Source organism: Mya arenaria, chromosome 7 (genome assembly GCF_026914265.1).
Source record: "Mya arenaria isolate MELC-2E11 chromosome 7, ASM2691426v1".
Taxonomy (NCBI): domain Eukaryota; kingdom Metazoa; phylum Mollusca; class Bivalvia; order Myida; family Myidae; genus Mya; species Mya arenaria.
Window position 1 is genome coordinate 65,355,615 of NC_069128.1, and position 22,742 is coordinate 65,378,356.

A 22,742-nucleotide genomic window follows, 5' to 3' on the forward strand; every position below is an offset into this window, starting at 1 on the left:
GCTTTTGACCGACTTCTCATGCAAAAATTCGAAAAACATTCTTAGGTCAATTCCAGTGTCTTTGAGAAGAAACGACTCCACATCTAAATCATTTCCAACATGATAATCAGTTTCATTATATGAAAATGATAGCCTACTATGTAGATCGTGCACACTCAACTCTTTTAACACTCCACGTTCAAAGAGATAATTCTTCTTCTTAAAATAACTCACTATATCTTTGTGCATGAATTCATTTGAAGATCCAGGTATTAGGGAAACATACATCGAGCAAAATACCGGATTATTTGAATCAAACTTTTGAAGAAATTGGTCTTGGGTCAGACAGAGTGGCAGTCCTTCCGCAACTCTTTCGAATTGATTACACCTAATTATGAAAGAAATCAGTTTTTTAAAATGTTCGACCGAAGTGAAGCATGATTGCTCTATGTGTAGACCACTTATTTTCACATCGGTTTCAAGAATGTATTTCAATGCCAAGCCAGGTGAGCAGCTAAACACTTTTAAATTCACTTCCTCTATTGATTGTTTAACGATGTCGGAACTTTCTACAATTTTCATTCCGATTCTCATCATTATAGACTTCACTGGCAACACCTTATGCATGGAATGCATTGTATAGAAAATACCTCCTGTCTTATCATCTTCACTTCGGGCTAAATGCGTCCATAGCAATTTAAAATCATGTGTTTTGTCTTGAGAATCAGATGAGAACAGAGTCGGAAACAATTTACACTTTTTATCCAAAATCATTTTGTACATATTCTGTACATAGTATTCCCAATTAATGTCTGTTGCAAATAAATATCTTGGAAAAATGGCATTGTACAGCCCCAATCTTTCCTTTAGTGTTGCCTCAGTCATCCCTTCTTTACAAAGTATGCTCTGTACTTCAAGAAGTGATGTACAAAAAGCCTCCGGCAGTAAACCCGACAACAAGTATTTGTTCCATGATTCGCCAACACCGCTGTTGATTAACATCCGTCGTCCCCGATCTATTGAAAAATGGCCATTAACGTGAAAAGGCAGACCTGTTCGTATAGGCAATGGTAAAAAGCAAAAAGCTTTATAACCTTCAGTTGGTTCGGAAAATCCTATTTCATACACTGGTATGGATATTCCTACAGTTGGCATTAAACCAAGATCGCCATCGGCGAATGCTTGCCTAAGTATACAAGAAGAATCTTCCTCGTCTGGTTTGGTATCGCTTGAAAACTGATTACAAACAAGCCAGCGTTTGCTCGGTTGATTGTTTTCAACAATAGACAGATTGTACGTCACAGAAAATCTATCTTCTAAGATGTTTTCATACTTGTCATTAATGTTCTTTTTACAAACTATATTTACATCATGAAAATATTGTTTTCTTTTAATTTCATCCGACTCCGTCAATTTGGCTTCAACAATAAAATCGTTTTTCACCTCACCATCCATGTAAGTTGATATTGCTATGGATTTAAGGTTTTTCAAAAACTGAAGACATGTACTAGCCTCCATCTGAAGCAGACCGAGTAATTTATCAATTTCAGAATCACCAAAACAATGCACGCTAATAACTGACTTTTCTTGCCGCAATGGTAAACGAAACATTGTTCCCACATCAGACTTCATTCCTGGATATCCTTTCAAAATATCCTTAAATTCGTCATCCATGTCGTCGATGTCACACTTTATTCCGGGTTCATCTGTATCAGGTATATCCTTAAACAAGGGATCAAATATACAAAGAACTCCTTCTTTTCCTAAGCCAGGGCCCTTAGTGTAAAACGACGGTGTATCTGTGATATGATAAACTGCGTTAAACCCTAAACCGTATTGTCCAGTTTTTGTTGGATCATCAGTTTTACTTCCGATTCCTAAATTTCTAATGCCATCTAAATCACTATCACTGAAATGTGAATTATTGTAAATACACAATGCTGGGCCTAAGACTTGGTTTCGTCCGATTGAATGTGCTATATTCTGAGTTCGAAAGAACTTGATGAAATTTATTTCAGTCGCACCAGCGTCATCAGCGTTCTGAATAAACTCCTTAAAAATACTGGTATCACCAGGATAATCTCTAAGTAAACCATTTAATCGTGTGGTCAGCTTTTCTCTTTGCCCAAAAGAAAATATTCCTTTCGAAAAACGTTTTATTAAACTTGTTTTTTTTGTTTGGACTCCAACAGCTTTCGCGATATTTGGAGGCACATCACCGTGTACTAGTCTGACCTTTCTGGACCATCGAACGGCTTGGTCTTCTAATGCTAGCTCATAAGTGGGGGCTAGAACATTATTTTCATCCGGTGCAACGATGAAATCCTTGTGTTTCTGTAGATCCTCTATCTTCACATGTTCAATTTCCATAATTGAATGCAAATTTCTAAGCAAGTTTATTATTAATTTTACTTCTTTGCCTTTGCATGACTTGTCTTTCCACAATAAACGTTTACTTTCCATGACCGCAATTATATCTTCCTTACTGAAGTGTTCTTTTACACCTAATTTTTTAAACAATCGCAATTCTAAATCCGACAAATTTTGCAAAAGGCAAAGTTCCGGCTTGCAATCTGTTTCCATGCTCATCGCGACTTGTTTCACGCTGTAAAATGATTTTCCATACATAATAATCTTCTTATTAAAAACACCTGACATGTTTTCACTTACACATTCCAGATTTTCCTGCAACGATGGTTTCGTCAACTTGTTATCCAATCTAGAGTACACCTGCTTCACTATTTGACTAGTTACTGAGTTATCACTTTCCTTCGAACCTTTATATTCGTCGGCTAACACATTTAATTGCTGCAACAACATATTTACAGTTATTCTCTCCTGCGATCTAATGCCTAAAAAACTTGATAATTCTTGCTTTATTTCAAAGCAACTTTTTACTACACATTCAACGGATCCAATTTCATGCACAAGGCGGCTTTCGTATAAAAAACATGGCCTCCCAATCAGAGCTCTTACAGATGTGTTGTATATCCTGTGCTCGTTGCATAAATGAGTTGTGACTTTTTTCAAGTCATCTCTATTTTCGGATTGGAATGAGAATTTCCATCCTGGCAATCTTGTTTGCACAGGAATAATAAATATGCCTCGAATTACTGCAGCAAGCGATGGGTTTATATTCGACAAATGTTTATTTAAGTACTTTTTAACCGCATCTATACGTAGCAAAGTGCAATGTGAGCATTTTTGTGAAAACACTTCTATACTTTTACATCTGTCTATCAATAATTCGTCAGTCAATGTATCACACATCATACCTAATCTTTCTAATTCGTAAAGAACCTTTTCATCTCTTAATCCATTGGTTTTAATCACATATCTTTCTTCACTTTCTACAAACAGTCTTGCCAAGTCCTTATCTGGATGAATAAGTTCTTCGATTCTTTTAAAACGTTCATTGGGTTGAGTTGGGATACAGGAAACACGTTTTAACCGTTCTTGAACGAATCCGTTTTGGCATAAGATTGCATGCCGCAGCATTACATTGCGCTCATCCGTTTTTCCTCTCCAATATTCATTCGCCATGTTTTCCAGCAAATGAATATACAACATTTTCTCCGTTATTAAAACATTTTCACAAGCATTGCGATTATAATAAATCAGAATATCGAGCTGTTTTGTAGGCAAATTCACTACAATCCTTTCATTAGGAATAGGAACAGATATCAAAAATTTAAACGCGATTGCGTTTACCGTTGTATTGTTTCGTATTGCTTTGCCGAGCACTAAAATACTACTGAACGGTAAGTATGATTGGCTTTCCTTGCTTCTAAATACACGTGGGCCATATTGCAATTCACTTGGATTATCTTGCAAGACGGTCGTGTAAAATGCCTTAACAAACGGTTCGACTGCTTTTTCCCCAGGTTCTGGCCAAGTTCCGTAATAATGCGTGTCAGATACCGTCGAACCAAATGTGTCTTCATTGCCTAAGAAACGCAAGTAGTTCACAAATGATTGAACGGTGCATGTTGAAAGTAAGTTGTCATTCCATTGATACGAATTAACCGTCTTATCATCATCTGTCGCAATAGTTAAACATCGTCTATTTGAAGTAACGCTAAATAATCCATTTATATGGAAAGGCAACTTTGTTATCACTGGCAAAGGCAAAAAACAGAACAAATGCCCTTCTTTGTAGAATCCCTGTCTTACATCAGATAATGAACGATGTACTCCCGTCTTAGAATAGATATCTGGAATAGCTATTGCCGATACAGGAATGGCTGTTTCCTCGGTACACTGACGTGCATCTGTCGAACATTTATACCAAGATATGACAAATCGTTCTTCATAATTATCTGTTTCGCAGGATTCAAAAAGCTCTGGATTAGAGACGTTTGTTACAAGTGAGACAACTTGAACATGTTCAACTGTTTGATGTGTCTGTGAACAAAGTTTCAATACTGAGAATCTGTCCTTAAGACTAGATGTATCACCTATTATGCTTTTATTCATCTCAAACACAGGCTTTACCTCGTCAGAAGAGACATAATCTTTTCGCAGGTGGAAAATTCTTATAGTCGTCACATTTTGTGAAAATAGAAGCAAGTCGCCTGCATGTTTTCTCAACATGTTTAGAAGCCCAATAACTTCATCCTTGTTGTAAACCCTTTTTGAAATCTCGCTTTTGTCGGCCTGGACTGCAGTTCGAAGCTGCAGACGAAATAGAGTTCCCTCAAATGATGTAAATGATTCACCTACGATCGAACAGCCGAACAAACCTTCAAAAGGCATAAACTGATCGACATGCCTCTTAACCAATGTGCGTTTAGACAAAGGTATCTTTATCCCCTTTTTGGGGTTGCTCTCGTCCAAATACCTCTCGTGAGGATCGAAAATGACCATATTTCGACCTGAAACAAAACTGGGAACATCTGTTAAATTGTAAACAGAACAAAATCCAAGACCGAATTTTCCAATTGTTGAGGTGTCATGCTGTTTTGTTCCTTCGTTTATGCGTGTTATGTTTTTGAAATCATCTTCGGAGAATGTTGTGTTATTGTAAACAAATAACGAAGCTCCTTGACACTCTGAAAGTTCCTTGCTTATAAGACGTTTTCTAAAACCTATGTGGTCTCGTTCGTCGTAAAGAAAGCTTATTTCCGTGGCGCCTGCATCGTCAGCGTTTTGAATGAGTTCTTTAGGCACAGAGAGACCATCAATATAGTCCTCTTTCAAAAGCCGATTTAGTCGTGTTGTCAAACGTTCGTTTTGACCCCAATCTTTGACCCCGATATCTTCAGCATCCATTAATGATTGGCGTGTAACCGACTTCACTCCAAGATTTATTGCGTGTTCTATACACAATGGATGAACATATTTGAAAATTTGTTCTTCATCTGAATCATCAAACATGTCTCTTTCTTTGTCATATGCACAGTTAGAAATTTGATCAAATTCAATTGTACATTCTTCATTTGTGTCGATCATTATTAGCACATTTCGTTCCACCCACTCTTTGTCTGCTTCATCTATCTTAATCAACATTGCTAACTTTTCTAGAACATTGCTGACAAGCTTTTTGTCATTAGATACAACAGCTGCTTCATATTGGCCATCTAGATACTTTGTCTGTATTTCTTGCAGGTATTGCGTTAATACAAGCTTATCTTGAATGAGGTTACTTCCTAAGGCTTCCAAAAGGCCGTGTACGTCGCGGAAGTCGTCAGGAATATATTCGAAAACCGGACTAAGAAGGATTTCGCCAACAGTGTGCTTCAAGATCGAGCGCGATGGGCCCTTGAATCCCTTTTCGGTCCAGATTAAGGTATTTTCTTCAAATATCTCTTTTTTAATCACAACATCGTCTTTCTGCTCCCTTAACTCTAAATATATACCCTTTGTCACTTTTGCGACATCATGTTGAGTATCAATAGTGCATTTCCCTCTGACAACAATCAGGTTATTAATAAGGTCCTCAATGGAAGGCGGTTTAGTCCATTCATAAAATTCTGCAAGCTCTTTGCAATTCGAATTGATCAAAGGCTTTATTGAACCGATCAGCTTACTGTATTGAGCATCTCGTAAATCAGGTGGACAATAAAGGTGTTTTAAATCTTTAAATAGCAATTCTTTGGGGTACTCTACATTGCCAATGACATTGCTTATACAAGGAAAGCACTGTAGTTTCCGTAACGCATCTCCAAGGCTTGTTGTGATTTTGTTCCTAACATGCACGATGTTCTGAAGAAGATTTGGATTGCTCTCGATGGTGTTAAGAAATGCGTTGGCTTTATCATGCATTTCAGCTTCAAATACTTCACTTTTTTTAGACGAATCTAGTTCTTGTGCAACGCCTAACATGTCTTCTGCGCTGACACACTTTACGGATTTCAAACTAATTGTTCTTAAGCCATCTAAGAATGCCCGGTTATCGAAGTCCTGTTCTGGAAGAAATACATCTTGTTTCCAAAAAAGCTTTTTCAGATTTTCGTCTGTGTGATCAAAGAAATGTGATGCTCGTTTTAATTTGCTATCATGTTTGATAAAAGCGATGTCTGTTGCCATTTGAATAATATCTGTTTGTGGTTTAAACATCTTTATATTCTTCAAAAAAAACTTTATAAAGTCGTCAGTGTCCGATGCGTACCCTCTCTTTGTTATCTCTCGTAGTTTCATCCTTACAAATTCATCCATGGTCAATTCAGTTATATTGAACATTTTGATCAATCTGTTGTTTGTCTTATCACGTCTAAAACACTGAACTGGAATATCAATATCTCCAGGTAGTTTATTTTCAGTCTTTATATCGATAAAAAACCCTGCCAATTTCAGCTTAGCATATTTCTCGCATCCCTTGGTTTTTGATATCATTTTAAATATTTCAAGCTCCTCTAGAAAAGACATTCCGTAATCTTCTTCACTGTAACATAAGTATTTCACGAAGTCTTTCCGTGTTTCGTCATCTGCTTTGCTATTGAATATAGTACGAACAGCCAAAACATTGTCCTCTTCAATTGTATCGAAACATCTTTTGAGTTCGTAGTGGTTCAGCTGAGAAACATAACCATTCAAATGTCTTTTCGGCAGCCAGTTCGGTAGATCCTCAAGCACGGTTATTCCTAGAAGCTGCAATGCCTTCTTCACATTTCCATTCATACCTTTGCTTATGTTGTTCAAATCACTCAGGACATAGGGATACGTTAAAGGCACCAGTTTGACAACGTATGTGCCATCAAATGTCCCTTCTTGTAGTAGTGGTAGAAGTCGCAAATCTTTAAAACGTTCTAAACCGTGTTTAGTCACCAAGCTCCAGACTTTTTCAAGCCACAGTAGACTTATCTTCGAAGAGTTGTCCATGTCTTTGTCTTCGAATGCTTGTAGACTCTCTCGCAGGAAAGTACGGAGTGCGTCGGAGGAAAAGTTTGAAATGTGATAGCTCCCTAGAAATGAAACTAAATTGCATTCCACAATTTGTATGAGGCGCTTAACCCAGTCACAACAATATCCAAAACAGGTGTACAATATATATTATAATTTTGTGTTTAATGAAGACAAAAAGACACGACGCAATACGACGAAACCAGATACCAATGATAGATAGAAGAACTTCAGCCTTCATTGTGATATTCAGTTTCAACCGTTTTTCTATTTTTAGTAACAGTGACCTTGACCTTGACACCAGGGGCCCAAAGCTCAATCCACTGAAGGTATCCATAAACTCATCCGGAATACCAAGTTCCGTCGAGATATGTCAACCCTAATTTAGGTTATTTAGTTTCAACCGTTTTCTATTTTAGTAGCAATGGCATTGACCTTGATCCAAGGGGTCCAAAACGCAATAACATTAATAGTCTCGATAAACACTTAATAAAAAAACAAGTCCAGTCAAGATTTGTCAACCCTTATTAACGTTATTCAGTTTAAAGTTTAAACCGTTTTTCTATTCAAGTAACAGTAAACTTGACTTCAGGTAAGTTTGACGCCGCCCGTTCTCCCGCCCGAAAAACAACATACGTCATTCTGATTACCAGGTACTTTATGTATACATGCATGGCATTGCAGAACCAAACTCGATTGTTTGATATACCTGACGGTTTTCTTTTAAGAGTACATATATAATTTTCAAATGATGAAGGCGCTTGGCCAAATTGGTAAATGGATTGGACATATACAATGTTTAACCTAGGCATTTTATGAAAACATTAGATACTTTTTCAGAACTGCACTATCACAAATGGACCGTTTTATAAGACTAGGGACAAAATATCAGAACGAAGTTGTTTTACATATTTACGTTCTTAAATGTTTTATGCAGAAAACATCATTTTTCTGAAAGCTTGAGAAAGGCCTTTAGACAAATATTGGAAGGTAAATATTAGAAAATTTAATCTGGTATTTTCTCACCAATCTTATATAACTGGTTTCCAGATATTAACGAAAAAATGTTTAATTCCAAGACAAATAAATTAAAATGTTGCCAGAACGGTCCATCTGTAAAAGTGCAGCTAAAAGGTGTTGATATATTTAATCAATATTTCATGTATGATATGAACACTTTCGTTTTGGATCATCAATATCACTCCTCTGCAAGCATTTAAAAAGAAAATGTTTGTTATCTTCCCACTTACCTTCTTCAATTATAGACTGGAATGCTATGTCGCTTTTCGATGATAGAGTTGCTATAACGAAACGGTCTTTAAAATCGGGAAAAATTTCAATAACTTCCGCACTTGTAAAGAATAAGGCATTCCCTTCTTTTTGAAAGCTGACCCATGTGCCATTTGCAAGGGGCAATAATTTCAGTCCTTGCAGTCGATTAAACTGTTTATCAGCTGAGAGGTAAACTAAAAGGTCTGTTTTCATCTCATCAGCAAGACATTGGTATGCGTTCGATTCTTGTAGAAAGCGAGTAATCAGATCCGGCGAGACACAAATAACTGACGTGGTAAAAACCGTCTGCAAAGTTTTCAATGTAGTTTCATCAAGTTCAACATAAGACTTTCCCATTCGTTTCATAGAGGATCTCACTGACGTTTTAATTTCTTCTGCGTCAAACGTACCAGCTGTTCCAAATACGCATTTCTGACACACATCCCATCGCCCAACATCATTTGCAAAAACAACATCTTCGGTTTGCATACATTTTATGCCATTCGTCGCAAAACGTTTCCAATTGTCATTAACATTGTCGATATTTGGTACAAGGTTATACACAATTTTGATATCGTCTTCTGAATTTCCAGAAGTATTACTTTTATTGACTGCAGCGGCGTACATTAATCGGTAAGCTCGCGGCAGTACTTCAGATGTCATAAGGTGATTCCAATGGACATTTTTATCGTACTGCTGTTGATTTTTATCTTCATCAGTTTCCCATTTTAAGTGGTGTCGATTGGAGCTAAGGGCGAAGAAACCGTTTACATGGAATGGTAACCCTGTAAGTTTCGAGCCTTCTTTCGGAAGAGGCAGGAAACAGAATATATGACCATTGAACTGAGAAGTTGTTGTCATAGGAGCGGCAACGCCAACATATGGACTTAGACTAATACTTTCATCGTTCATAAGTCGGTTAAGTTCATCCGAAGCCGATTCACTAACAACGTAATTGACAACAAGCCAAGTAGTATTTGAACTCGAACTTCCGTCAAAGAAACATTCAATGGGAACTTCCATAATTGAAGAAATGTCGGCGCTTTTAGGTGTCATACTGCTCACTTTGTATGCAAATGTTGCTCTCTGTGCCAAGCATTTCACGCCAGAGTCCGCTATTTTAACCTTTGCATAAACTTTTCTCTCTGGCGGCTGGGACTGATTATCCGTAAACAATGTCACCTCCGAAAGACTTTTCAAGAAAAGGAGGATGCTAGATGAATCCTGTTGAAACGCCCTGAATAAATTCATTACTTTTTCCACCGTGTACACGTTGTCTGATAGCGTAGTCGGAATTTCGCGGAGGGGAAACCAGAACAGCGTTCCTCTGAAATATCCGGATGAGAGTGTTTCTCGATTGAAACCAAATTTACCATCAAGTGCTTGTATAAAAGCGTTTGTATAAAACCCTTCCATTTCGCCTAGATCTCCTATTTCCATTGGTGCCGGTTCGCAGCCAGCCGGATGAAGCGGGTCCATCAACAGCATGCGTTTCCCACTGATTATGCAGGGGTTATCTGTAAATATAGATATTACATATGCTATAACTTTGTAATGCAATAAAAACTACCGGGAAAAGGAACAAGAACAAGATCTTAAAGACACTAAACGAGACACACACACACATGACATCAAAATACAGCAAAGACAATCTGTACATGCATTATTCTGGAATATTGTTTGTGCTGTTTTTCATGTTTATTTTTTTATTTGACTATGACTCTGAATTGACAATTTGCGTGTGTCTTATAGGCTTCCATTTATGTTACCAAAACGCTAATATTATCAAAACGCTAAAATATAAAACTAGCCTGTCAAGTAAAACATGGCATAGTGTTTATATATAATCTAATTTGTTATAATTAAGTAAAAGGTACAAAAGCGGAAGGTGTTACAGGCCTACGGTACTAGGCAAATTGCGTCGGGCGTTACACTACATCAGTGGACTGTTCAAGTAGTCTCTTCGAAAACAATTTAACTGGTTTCTATCAACTCTGTGATGTTTACATTGTGTCTTTCGTTCAGTGTCTTTATTGTCCTAGCCTTTTAATAGGTGTATGCTTATGTTTTATGACTAAAGCCGCAGACCTAAAGGCTAAAGTACCGCAAATCGAAATCAGGCATCGTCGATCAATCCTTCTTCTTGAGATGAGACAGTCAAAAGAATTAGTGGGCTGTTGTATCAAAGTGGGGCGTATGTTGTTTTGCGGTTTGAAGTAGAGCACATTAAAAGATCACTTTATTTAAATACGTTAATAAGATTGCAACGTTAATGTGAATTTTCTAGCTAGCCGAAGAAGCTTAAATAAATCTTGGCGATGACCGAGGCGAATAGATAATTAATAATTATAGATAATAACGCAAACTAGAAATGTGTCCATAGGACACGGATGCCCCCACTTCGATTTTTTGTCACAGAAAATAAGCCATAATGATTATTCAGGATAATCTGCACATATAGGATAAGTTGAGTTGAGTTGGGTTTTACGGCATCGCAAGACTGTATAGGTTATATGGCAGGCAAATAAAGGGCCGTAACTCCTAAATGACAAAAGCGATTTCCATGGCTATCGAACTTGATCAAGATATTATGGTCACAATCATGTATGTAAAGTTTGGTGAGGATTGGACACATACTTTTCAAGAATTAGATTGGAAACATATATTTTTGAAGTATTTTTGGCAAAAAAGGGCCGTAACTCCTAAATGACTAAAGCGATTTCAATGACTATCGAACTTGATCAAGATATTATGGTCACAAACATGTGTTTAAAGTTTGGTGAGGATTGGACAAACAGTTTTCAAGAATTAGATCGGAAACAATCTTCGGGACGTATTTTTCAAGTCTTTTTTTGCAAATAAAGGGCCGTAACTCCTAAATGACAAAAGCGATTTCCATGGCTAAGGAACTTGATCAAGATATTATGGTCACAAACATGTGTTTAAAGTTTGGTGAGGATTGGACAAACGGTTTTCAAGAATTAGATCGGAAACAATTTTCGGGACGTACGTACGTACAGACAGACAGACGTACGTACGGACAAGGGCAACCCTATATGCCGCCACTTTGTGGGGGCATAAAAATGGAAATGTTGACTATCATTTACCTACTACAAAACGTCAAAACGTCCATAGCCAATATCGGGTTTATTTTAATTAATTTTAAACTAGCAATAAACATTTGATCGATATGAAAGCAATTTTCAAATCATTTTCCTAATAGGTATACGTTTGTCGGTTACTATCATAAAACTACTTAATTGTATTAAAAATTCATCATTTTACTTTGCGTTTTATTAGATAATGACAGTCAATTATCGGCTACTGTTTACAATCAGGCTTTCAACGCTTTTAGCGCTTTCAATACTAATGGGCTTGCCCCTGCAGTTTTCGTTGTATTTTTTATCATATCAACAAAAAGTTTCATCATTTTCAAGCTTAAGAAAATTGTAACAAAATATTTCAATAATATGAACAAACCTGTTAAATGAAAAACTGATTTGAACCCGAGTCCGAAACGTCCGACTTTTAGTATGTCAAACTTTTTTACACTGTTATATATCATGATGATTCCTTTCCAGTCTTGTTCAGCAAATTCGGCATCGTTGTGAACGCACAGGGCTGGAGCCTACAGTTATAGCAGTTGTCATCATAATCAATAATAGTATCCGCATTGTTGTTATAAGTATATATAAATGATCGTCAGATGAATTAACACATTAAAGATGCACTTTTACTTCCAAATAAGATTTACCACAATTCATAATATTGTTTTAATCATCCAAAAAGGATTAATAAATAGTGGAAAACAATGATTCTTATGAAGGACACTGGGTTTAATTTGAAAGAAATGAGCATAAAACAGGGTAGTTCAACCTTTTGAGACTATAGTAGACCACAGTTATTCTTTTAGCATTCACCAATCATTTAATATTTTTGCGGATTCTATTTACTACACATTTAAAATCTTCTTATCAGTAGTTGATATTTTCCATAAATGTATTATTAAGTAAGTAGTTAAAGGCTTATTAGTCAAAATGGATGTTTGTTATACATGTGAATGCATTCATTTTAAATAATAGTGTCGCTTAAATAATGGTCATCCCTGTTATTATCACTTTCGTAGTTGTCATTCGACTGATAGCTCTATCATGTACATGTATAAGGTTCCATACAAAACTCTGAAATTGGTTGTCAGTGGCCGCACCAATTACTGAATGTACAATATTATACCTGAAAGAATTTCTTGCATTGTGCAGGACTTGTTTCGTCCGTCCTGTTAAGTCTTCTCTCGTCCAGAAGTATGCCCATCGTTCTTGCCCCTGCATCCTCGGCGTTTTGTATCAGTTCCTTGAAGACAAACATTCATATTGTAAGAAGGAATAAGATAATTATTTTGGCCAGAGTAATGAGCCATGCTAAACATGTGCGTATCGTCATAGAAAAAATGTATTTCCTGCTGATTTGAATATCTTGGAACAGTTCTGGGTTTATGGCCAATATTAAGATTCATGCGTGATGACAACGCTGGCGCCTGCGCCGATGATGACAAAATGCTGTCACAATATGTATATGAAAAATAACAGAAACAAGCTCAGTAGCCAAAAGTTTAAACATAAACACCGTTTGATTTAACAGGGTACATGCCAAAGACTTAGAAGACAAAAACAAAAAAAATACAAAATATAAACATGGAACAAAAGCACAAAACTCTACAAAGAACACAGTGAAAACTTATTTTATACCCTGAAATCAAATGACGAAAAACATATCCTCATATATAAATGTAGCACAATATTGTAGAATATCGTTTGTTGGATTGATTTTTATTATCGTAAACGGAAAATGAAGAAACGTTTTAAACCTTCAATATTTGTCCTCCATCTGGATATTCTGCTAGAATATACTTCAGTTGTTCAATAACAGTCGGCTGTTTGAAGCTTGATATGACTGGTTTCTTCTTTTTGACCACGTCTGCCTCCATGTCTTGACTGGTTGATTTCCTCTTCCCCTTCCGTCTGCCGTCACTTGTTGAAGCTGAAAAGATTAATCACGTGAATTATCAAGCAATAAGCTTTAAATAAATCAGATATTGTCACTTATTGCTAGGGAAGTCACTGTTGCTTAGAAAAAGGCAGCTAAATACGGTCGTGGGTGCCAACATTATATAAAATGTACAGGATCTCTTCACAATATTTATGTGAAAAAAACTACAGAAACAAGCTCAGTAGCCAAACGTTTAAACATAAACCCCGTTTATTGACACAGGGTTAACACTGACAAAGAACACAAAAACAAAAAAAATCTCAAACAAAGATACAATCTGGAGATTTTTCGAAAAAGTTTGTATAATAAATGTCCTATATAAGTAAACGTAAAACCAGTGACATCTAGAACTTATATTCACTTACGTCTTCAGCCTTCTTTGGAGACTCAGACACAGGAAAGTAAAATTGTTATGCTGTTGTAAAAATGCTATTATAGAATCAAAGATGGTAACAAATGCGGAACCGTAACAAATTACCTGATATCAGGCACACATTTGGTCAAATTAATTACATTTTCGATATTTTGGAAATTTAAGAATTCAGTTTCTGAGCCTCAGTCAGACTAGAAACGAAAATGCTTACAGACCGAGGCCCGCGCCAATTATGCACAAACGGGCACAATGTGAACATACTTTTTAGGGGACTACAGAACAGACTCAGACACAGGAAAGTAAAATTGTTATGCTGTTGTAAAAATGCTATTATAGAATCAAAGATGGTAACAAATGCGGAACCGTAACAAATTACCTGATATCAGGCACACATTTGGTCAAATTAATTACATTTTCGATATTTTGGAAATTTAAGAATTCAGTTTCTGAGCCTCAGTCAGACTAGAAAGGAAAATGCTTACAGACCGAGGCCCGCGCCAATTATGCACAAACGGGCACAATGTGAACATACTTTTTACGGGACTACAGAACAATGGTACATAGAAAATAGCTGACCTTTGGGCAATGTCACTTCGGAAAACACTTTTTAAAGATTGTCCGTACAATGGTCAATGAAAACCAATTGACTTGCATGGCGGGGCCAATTTTGACCCCAGAGAAAGAATCTAAACAATCCATGTAAAGGACTCTAGTCCTTTACGCATGACAAATTTTTCACCCAAGGGTAATGAGTTAAATAGTCTTGTAAGAGGCATTATAGCCAATGCTACATCCAACATATCTGACATGTAGGCTTTGTTGTTTTGGAGTGTATTTTCCAAATATACGTCAATGTTAAAGAGTGACCCTCAGGCTCCAGGGTCATGATTAGAACAATCGAGAAAATGCTGCTTGCCAAAACACTAAGCTAGGGGTATAATAATTTTGGAAAAAAAATATAGCATTTATGTTTTCTCTTTTGGTTGCCATGGCAACCAGAGCTCTAAATGGACATATAACAAAAGTATTAGCCATAGTTCATTCTTGTTGAGTTTGATTTTTTTTTCCAAGCGGCATAAAATATATCGTTTGTAGAAATTGTTAACGATGGACTTTGGACAATCCACCTACCACAAAAGCTAACCTTTGAGAATACCATAATCAGGTAAGTTTAATGGAATTTAAAGCTGCACTCTCACAGATTGAACGTTTGTCAACTTTTTTTATTTTTTGTCTTGGAACGAGCCAATTTTTGGAAAAATCCATTAAAACCAGTTATGTAAGAGTGCTGACAAAAATAAATCGCAGATTTTTGTATTTAAGTTAAAAAAATTATGTTTTATGCATACTTCTTAACCGGTTTAAGCCATAAAACATTAATTTTTGAACGGAAATATGACAATCGACGATCTGATTTTTTGTCAGCAATCATATATCATTTGTTTGCAGATATTTACGCAATTTTGCCCTTTCCAAGACAAAAAAAAGTTGTAACAATGGCATATCTGTGAGAGTGCAGCTTTAATGTAAGTAATAGATTTAAACACGTGTAGCAATTTATATTAAAAAGTACCTATCACAGTGTATCGTCCACAAACAAAATTTCGGCAAATAATCAGTTGAAAAGGGACCATCACTCAGTACAAAATTTGTACTTTGTGAAGAAAGTCAAACCAAAACTTTATTTTATGTTGTTGAACATATGCACTAACAAGTATTAACCTTTGTCCAGCCTGTCATAAATTATCGTCCGGACACCTATTTTGCAAATTATATGTTGAAAGGGGGACATAACAGCATAAAAACACATACAATTACATGAGTTATTGGCTTGACACCGTTTCCTAAGTTGAACCTGTACTTTATGGTGTTGAAGATGTTTAGCAAATACTATTTAAATGCTAAATCTTTTCCGTCCGTACACCTTTTTTTCGCAATTTCAAACAGGGCCTATAGCCCCGTTAATGATTTGTGGTTTGTAATCAAAATTGAAATTGACCTTTTTTATGCTTTAAACATATGTTCAAATGTATTTTAATCCGTCCAACCTTTCTCAAGTTTTTGTCCTTACACCGCACGTCTGGCTATTTTTTTAAATTTAAATTGGCCGTCAAATATAATTGGATTGCAACCATAGGGACACTTGACCTGTATTACATTGTGTTAAATATGTGTACCAACATTTACACCAGACGCCCGTTTCATGAGCTTTCGTCCGGACAAGACTGACTGCTCACTACCGGCAATCTTACTATTTGGTACCACCTTTCCCCAAACTGTATTTGACGGAGTTGTTGATATTTCAGAATTTATTTTGAAAAAGCCTTGTGTCATTACCGGCAGATTATCAAGTCAATGTGTTTATGAGGAAATCTAGTAGTAGTGTTAGTTGGTACATAGCAAAGTAAATGTAGTATACATTACCAAGTAGAGTTTCACGTTCTTTAAATATATTCAAATATTCTTTTATATCCTTAAACATGTGATCAACCGTATGTTGAACTTAAACTGCAAGATAAAACACAAACGTAGTTTAAAAACATTCAATAGATTCTTTATCTGCTATTTTGTTTATTAATAATGTTATTCGCTCGATATGTTAAACACTCTAAACTGTAGTCAATCCATTTGTGTTTTCGTTATACGATAAAAACACAAGTAGTTGGTACTTTAAACCTTACAATCCTGTGAAAAGAGACAAATAAAATTGAAATCTATACCATATATATGTCTTTCATTTCCTTATCAGTATGCAACACCTGTTCAATGTAACAATATTAACATAGAAGTTTGGTTTTCTTGTTACAAAATACGTGAAATGCACTGATCAGAAAAATACCTTATTTTAGCTAACACTTGATAGTTTAAATTCGTGGATTTATAGCTTTACGGCTATGCATGCGTCCGTTGGCTGCCAAATACCGCCTGAGTCACCCTACCCCCACTGACCCCCCACCCCCACCCCACCCGCAACAGTGCAGTATAAAAGAGAAATTTGAAAACGTGTTTTACCCCCACCAGTTGGTTAGGAATTAGGCCGAAAGAATAAATTTAGACCACCAGTGTGGTCGTGTAGCTACAATAAATGACACCTTCATTGCTACGCTTCTGAAAATTATAAGTAACAAAAGACGGACCAGCCTCTGTCTATAAAAGGTCGGTCAGGGTCTGTACACTTCACCTTAGTTTTGATATATACAGTTGAGCACCGTTTATCCGAAATCGTAGGGACCCAACAAAAAATTCTTTGGAATAGCGATGTTTCGGACTAACATTTTTCCGCAAATGACAGAGTTCGCGAATTATAGATGACGTGAAATACTAAGTCGTGAAGATTGCAATGTCGGTTACACGTTACCAATACGATACACTCAGTTTGAGTTATCTTTCGTAAACAAAAGTATTTGTTAATCTAGTGTTTAATAATTTACGAATAATTCGTTATTTTACTTCTTTATTAAAACAACATAAAACCTTTAAAACGAAATGACAGCACATGTATGCATTCGGTTTGTTCGGTATCGGGTTAAGTGAGCAATGCGGCGAACGTATCAGATGATATAGATATTTTCGAATGATATTCAGATTGTGTTAACCAGCAAGTATATACACTCTACATCACCTAAATGAATCGCTTATCTTCTAACATCGACGTTTGTAACATATGCGTGCTCAATGTCATTCTTTAACAAGCGCTTATATAGCTCCATTGTCACCTCAAGCCGATGCCTGAGAGTATTCACAGTATGGTGTGAAAAAACTTTGACACGAGTTCGAAATAAGAATTGATAAATAGGTGTGAAAAAACAAATCGGGACCGTAATATTTACTTCGGAATAGTGATTATTTCGAAATAGCGATTTCGAAATAAAGACCAACAATTTAGTTAAACAAAGAAGGAGTTAAATCGGGACGGGAAAATGATTTCGAAATAGCGATAATTTCAGATAAACGGTGTTCATAAGAGCGGTGTTCAACTTCATATATATATATAAATGAATGTGAGAAAGGAAATGCGATGATGTTTACTAGCATGCTTTTTTGGACATAAGAATATTAGACTCAATCTTAATTAGTCGTGACCTTAAGCATAATCAACGTTCTGAAAGTAATGAGCAACAGGGGAAATGGATATGTTAATCAAATAAACTTCATATAATTGCAAGTCACCCAACAATTGTTTGTCAAATCGAGGACACTGCAATCAGTGTACACCCAACAGACTGCTGATATATATCGTGTTATGTTTATAAAAATAACTTAACCTATTTGATACCATATTTAGGTTAAGCACAAATATGTTCATCATCATCATCATCATCATCATCATCATCATCATAACCACCACCACCACCACCATCATCATCATCATCATCATCATCATCATCATCATCATCATCATCATCATCATCATCATCATCATCATCATCATCATAATCATCATCATCATCATCATCATCATCATCATCATCACCACTGGTATTGGTATTTACCCTCCAATTGACCTGTGGCCATAGCAACTATACAACATGTCGAAAACTACCACATACTCGAACATAAAAACAAACACCAATCAAACCACTAAGAGTGCTGAATGCGGCAATGGCTCAATTATACCGATGGTTTGTTGACTTAAAATGAAAAAGATAATTTCTTGAAATTACTTGCAAATAAGACGTATAATCTCTCACGAATGAAGTTAAGCTCAATGTTATGAATATCTCAAACTTAACCAATTTCCAATCTACAAGATCACATTATGTAGTGTTATGTATATATCTATTTAAACTTTTTATGATAGATTGTTATAACAAAAACAAAACATTGCAAATTTATTTGAAATGGAAATGTCAAAATATTAAACATATTTGTTAATGTAAATTTGTCTCTTTTTACAATAAGTCCGAACCGATGAAACCGCCTCGATAGGGGTTTCAATAGTTTCAAAAACCGATCTCGGTTTTTGTTTAAAAGCATTAAAATTGGTTTGGGTTTTGTTTGAAACTGTTACAACAAATACACAGTTCGTGAAACCGATAAAAAACCGCAACCAGTTTATTACTAACAGAAACGCCCTAAGAGTATTGGTAAAACCCTAACCTCCTTGAACTCTGTATATCAACCACGTTAACAGTTTCTAAGACAAGAAAATGAGATGATAAAAATCCGTATTAGCTTAAAAAGAGTCATATCGCTTCAGCTACATTTCATACCGAACGTCTTTGCGAATTTACTTCTTATTTGATTCCAGTACGTGGAGGGCATGGTATATGATAAGCCGGACCTAAAATTTTGCCCTTCCTGGGTTTAAAACTATAGCCGTCTATTATAGTGTATTTATTATTGACGCTTTGATCTTGCCATTGAAGATATATGATCACCAAAACAATATCACGAATAGCAATAAGTTATAAGCCGAAATACAATACCCCTTGCTTTAAATCAACGTTTAATGTAATCAATTTAATATACGACTTTTAAACTTGTTTTGTCAAAGGTTTTTAAAAGATCTCATAAAACGAAGCACATTTAAAGGCACAAAGAAAGAAGCAATCGATACCCTCTTGCACGCGCTTCTTGAAATTCAATAGCGAAATGAAGCGATTTCAATTTCGATCAATGATTTAATACGTCATCAAGTTATTCAGACAAAAACACTTGATATGTATAATCAATAATTTTAATGTCGTAGATTGTCTGATAGGCCTTAATAGTATGCCCATAAACAGGGATATTGTTAAATGTTTGGCAACTGCGCTTCAACTGTGTTTTAGATATACTTAAATCATGTTTAATTTGAGCAAACGCGTTTGAAGATCCTGAACATCTTTAAACAAAGAAATGTATATATCTGTTATATGTTATCTTGAGCAAAATATATTTATACTTTCATACATGTTTAGATGCGTTTGTTAGCTGAGAAATTGTACGGTATAGTGCTTTTGTATAATTTAGTTAAATAGTATTCGGATCAATAAACAGGTGTGCTTGAAAATAGTATGAGTTAAAGGCACTCAAATCCTCGCCACTATCCATAAGAAGTCAATTGCAATTCTAAGTATCTCTTAAGCCTATTTAAGAGGATATTAGTTAAATTATGTCAGAACCCATTTAATAGTCCAAAGATGTGTCGTCGAGAGGTTTTTGTAAGATTTCCTTCTACATGGTAGGAAAGTAGGTTGGGGGTTTAAGGTGATGTTGCTACATAATGCTCAGAGTAGAACCGAATATTTATAAACCAGAAGGTCGTAGACACATGTGGCAGAATATAGTACAAACTAATGTAGACAATATATATTTCTTTTAACAATCGTTCATGTAGTTTCGACCTCAAGTTAAGCACACATGTTTGTGGTGCCATGTGTTGTAATATGATATCGGCTACCTGCGAGTGGCCGGGGTTATCAGCAGTCTGTAGTTAGCTAGGGTCGAATAAACATCGTAAACTACATAGCAGTCTTTATCTATCATCCCTATATAGTTAATAAATAATACGACATGGTGGCAGCGCGGGATTAAACTCAACAATAATATTGGAACTATTTGCACTAGTGTTAATAAACAAAATGGCAAATTTTAATTTCCAACATCCGGATAAATTTGACTTCCAAAAGCAGGTACAGTGGGAAAAGTGGTTAAAACGGTTTGAGAGATTTAGGCTTGCGTCAGGATTAGGAGAAAAAGACGAAGAAGTGGAAGTTAACACTTTAATTTATTCAATGGGACCAGAAGCAGAAGAAAATATGTCATCGTTCAATCTTTCGAATGAAAACAGCAAGAAATATGACACTGTAGTGGAAAAACTCAATCAGCATTTCATTCCAAAAAAGAACGTTATTTTCGAAAGAGCCAAATTCAATCAACGATCACAAATGGCTGGTGAAAGCGTGGACAGCTTCATCACAGAACTGTACCATTTGGCAGAAAATTGTGAGTTTAGGGACTTACATGATAGTTTAATTCGCGACAGGATTGTGGTCGGAATCCGAGACCTCAAATTGTCCGAAAGACTGCAGCTTGACCCAACACTGTCGCTAGAAAAGGCGGTGACTGAGGCCAAACAACGAGAGTCGGTTCGAGCCCAACAAGCGGTAGTAAGAGGCGAACCGTCATCTACAGTTGAGGCAGTGACAAGACGGCAACACAAGACTCAGGGGCACCGGAACTGGAAGCCAGAGAAAAAACCGGTCCCATCTACGCCAGCAAGCAGGGGTTGTCAGCGTTGTGGCAACACGCCGGGGCACCCTAGAAACAAGTGCCCGGCAAAAGATGCGAAGTGCCGTAAATGTCAAAAAGTAGGACACTTCCAAAAGAAATGCCGCTCAACCGTTGGAGCCGTGAACGAGGCTAGCAACACCGAGCATTCCGACGAAGACGAGTCCTTTCTTGGTACAGTACGGGGATCAACGACCACGGACCCGTGGAAAGTGACACTAACCGTAAATGATGAAACGGACGTGACGTTCAAAATCGACACCGGGGCAGACGTAACAGTTATCCCAGAGAAACTGTTAAAACTAGGGATGCAAACGAATGGCAAAATTGATATTCGAATATTCGGTAATTCTTTCGATCGAATATTCGAATATTCGATAACCAAAATACATCTTTTCGAAGTTGTATTAAACTATTATTATCATTCGCTTAAGTAATAGCCAATTCATTTTGATCCTTCTTTGTCGTAGCAACTACGCGCGGCGGACCCTGATTTCCCCATATGAGCCTCTGAAATTCCCCATTTTTATATAGAAAACGGTAATTCATTATGAACAATCAAAAATCAAAATCGAATAATTCCGCTGCCTTCATATTGTGAAACAATGTGAAATTAGATGGATTCCTAATCATATGGCGTACTGAGCCAATGGAGGGTCTTTCCGTAGGACGAGCAGTCTCGTTCACCTTATATACCAAACCAACTCGGGAACTAGTAAAATGATAAAACGAAACATTTATGAATTTGATTCTTCTACATCATCTTTGGCGTCAGCTTTTGTAAGTCTGATTTCAAACGCACCTCTTAATTTTCAAGACCAACCAGCTGATCTTGAATGCTTGCAGTATGCTTTGATACTTTTTCTTTGGGACGAGCCCCAGTATCCGCCATTTTTGGCAAAGAACAAAGAAAACACACGTCCGAACCGGATTAAAACTAGAGAACAAGTGAGAAAGGCGCCAAAATGAAGAGGGGCGGACAATTAAACATTCGGCGCTGAGAAAGAGTTCCCTCCCTTGATAATTATTAAATTTTCTCAAAATTAGTTATCTGCATTATTGTAGCAAATGCCATACATAGTATCACGGTAATTTGAGCAATGTTGCATAGCTTAATCTGCAACCAAGACAGCACATTAGTGTGAAGGCCGTTTCCTTAAATCCTTAATTGGCAAAGGCATTGGTGTCACTTGTCCAATAGCAAGTTGTAAAATTACGGGGACTTTTTATAGTACCCGGCGATATGTCCCTAAATGACATATGACGCGTGTTTAGTGTATTGTCATCACATTCACACCTCTGGCATTAGGGGCCAATCATTGTAAAAACATGACAAAAGAACTAAATACACAATTGCAGCCTTGTAGGTCAAAGGTTTTTTTTATTTTATTTATTCAACTTTTTTTTCGAATATTCGAATACCGATTTTGCCATTCGAATACCAAACGTTTGATCGAATATTCGAATATTCGAATATTCGTTTGCATCCCTAGTTAAAACACATGTTTGGAGTGAA

At 36.4% G+C, this 22,742-nt stretch overlaps 1 protein-coding gene across 1 annotated transcript in view; it reads right to left on the reverse strand.

Annotated features, from left to right (window-relative positions):
• Window positions 1-17,280, reverse strand: part of LOC128241352 (sacsin-like) — a 31,436-nt gene extending 14,156 nt beyond the window's left edge. The window contains exons 1-6 of the mRNA XM_052958278.1: window positions 17,193-17,280; window positions 13,457-13,629; window positions 12,826-12,942; window positions 12,073-12,220; window positions 8,571-10,109; window positions 214-7,382 (exon numbers count right to left, since the gene is read on the reverse strand). Of these exons, the coding sequence (XP_052814238.1) occupies window positions 214-7,382; window positions 8,571-10,109; window positions 12,073-12,220; window positions 12,826-12,942; window positions 13,457-13,576 (9,093 nt within the window). The 5' untranslated portion in view covers window positions 13,577-13,629; window positions 17,193-17,280. The remainder of the gene's footprint in view (window positions 1-213; window positions 7,383-8,570; window positions 10,110-12,072; window positions 12,221-12,825; window positions 12,943-13,456; window positions 13,630-17,192) is intronic.
• Window positions 17,281-22,742: the final 5,462 nt, after the last annotated feature.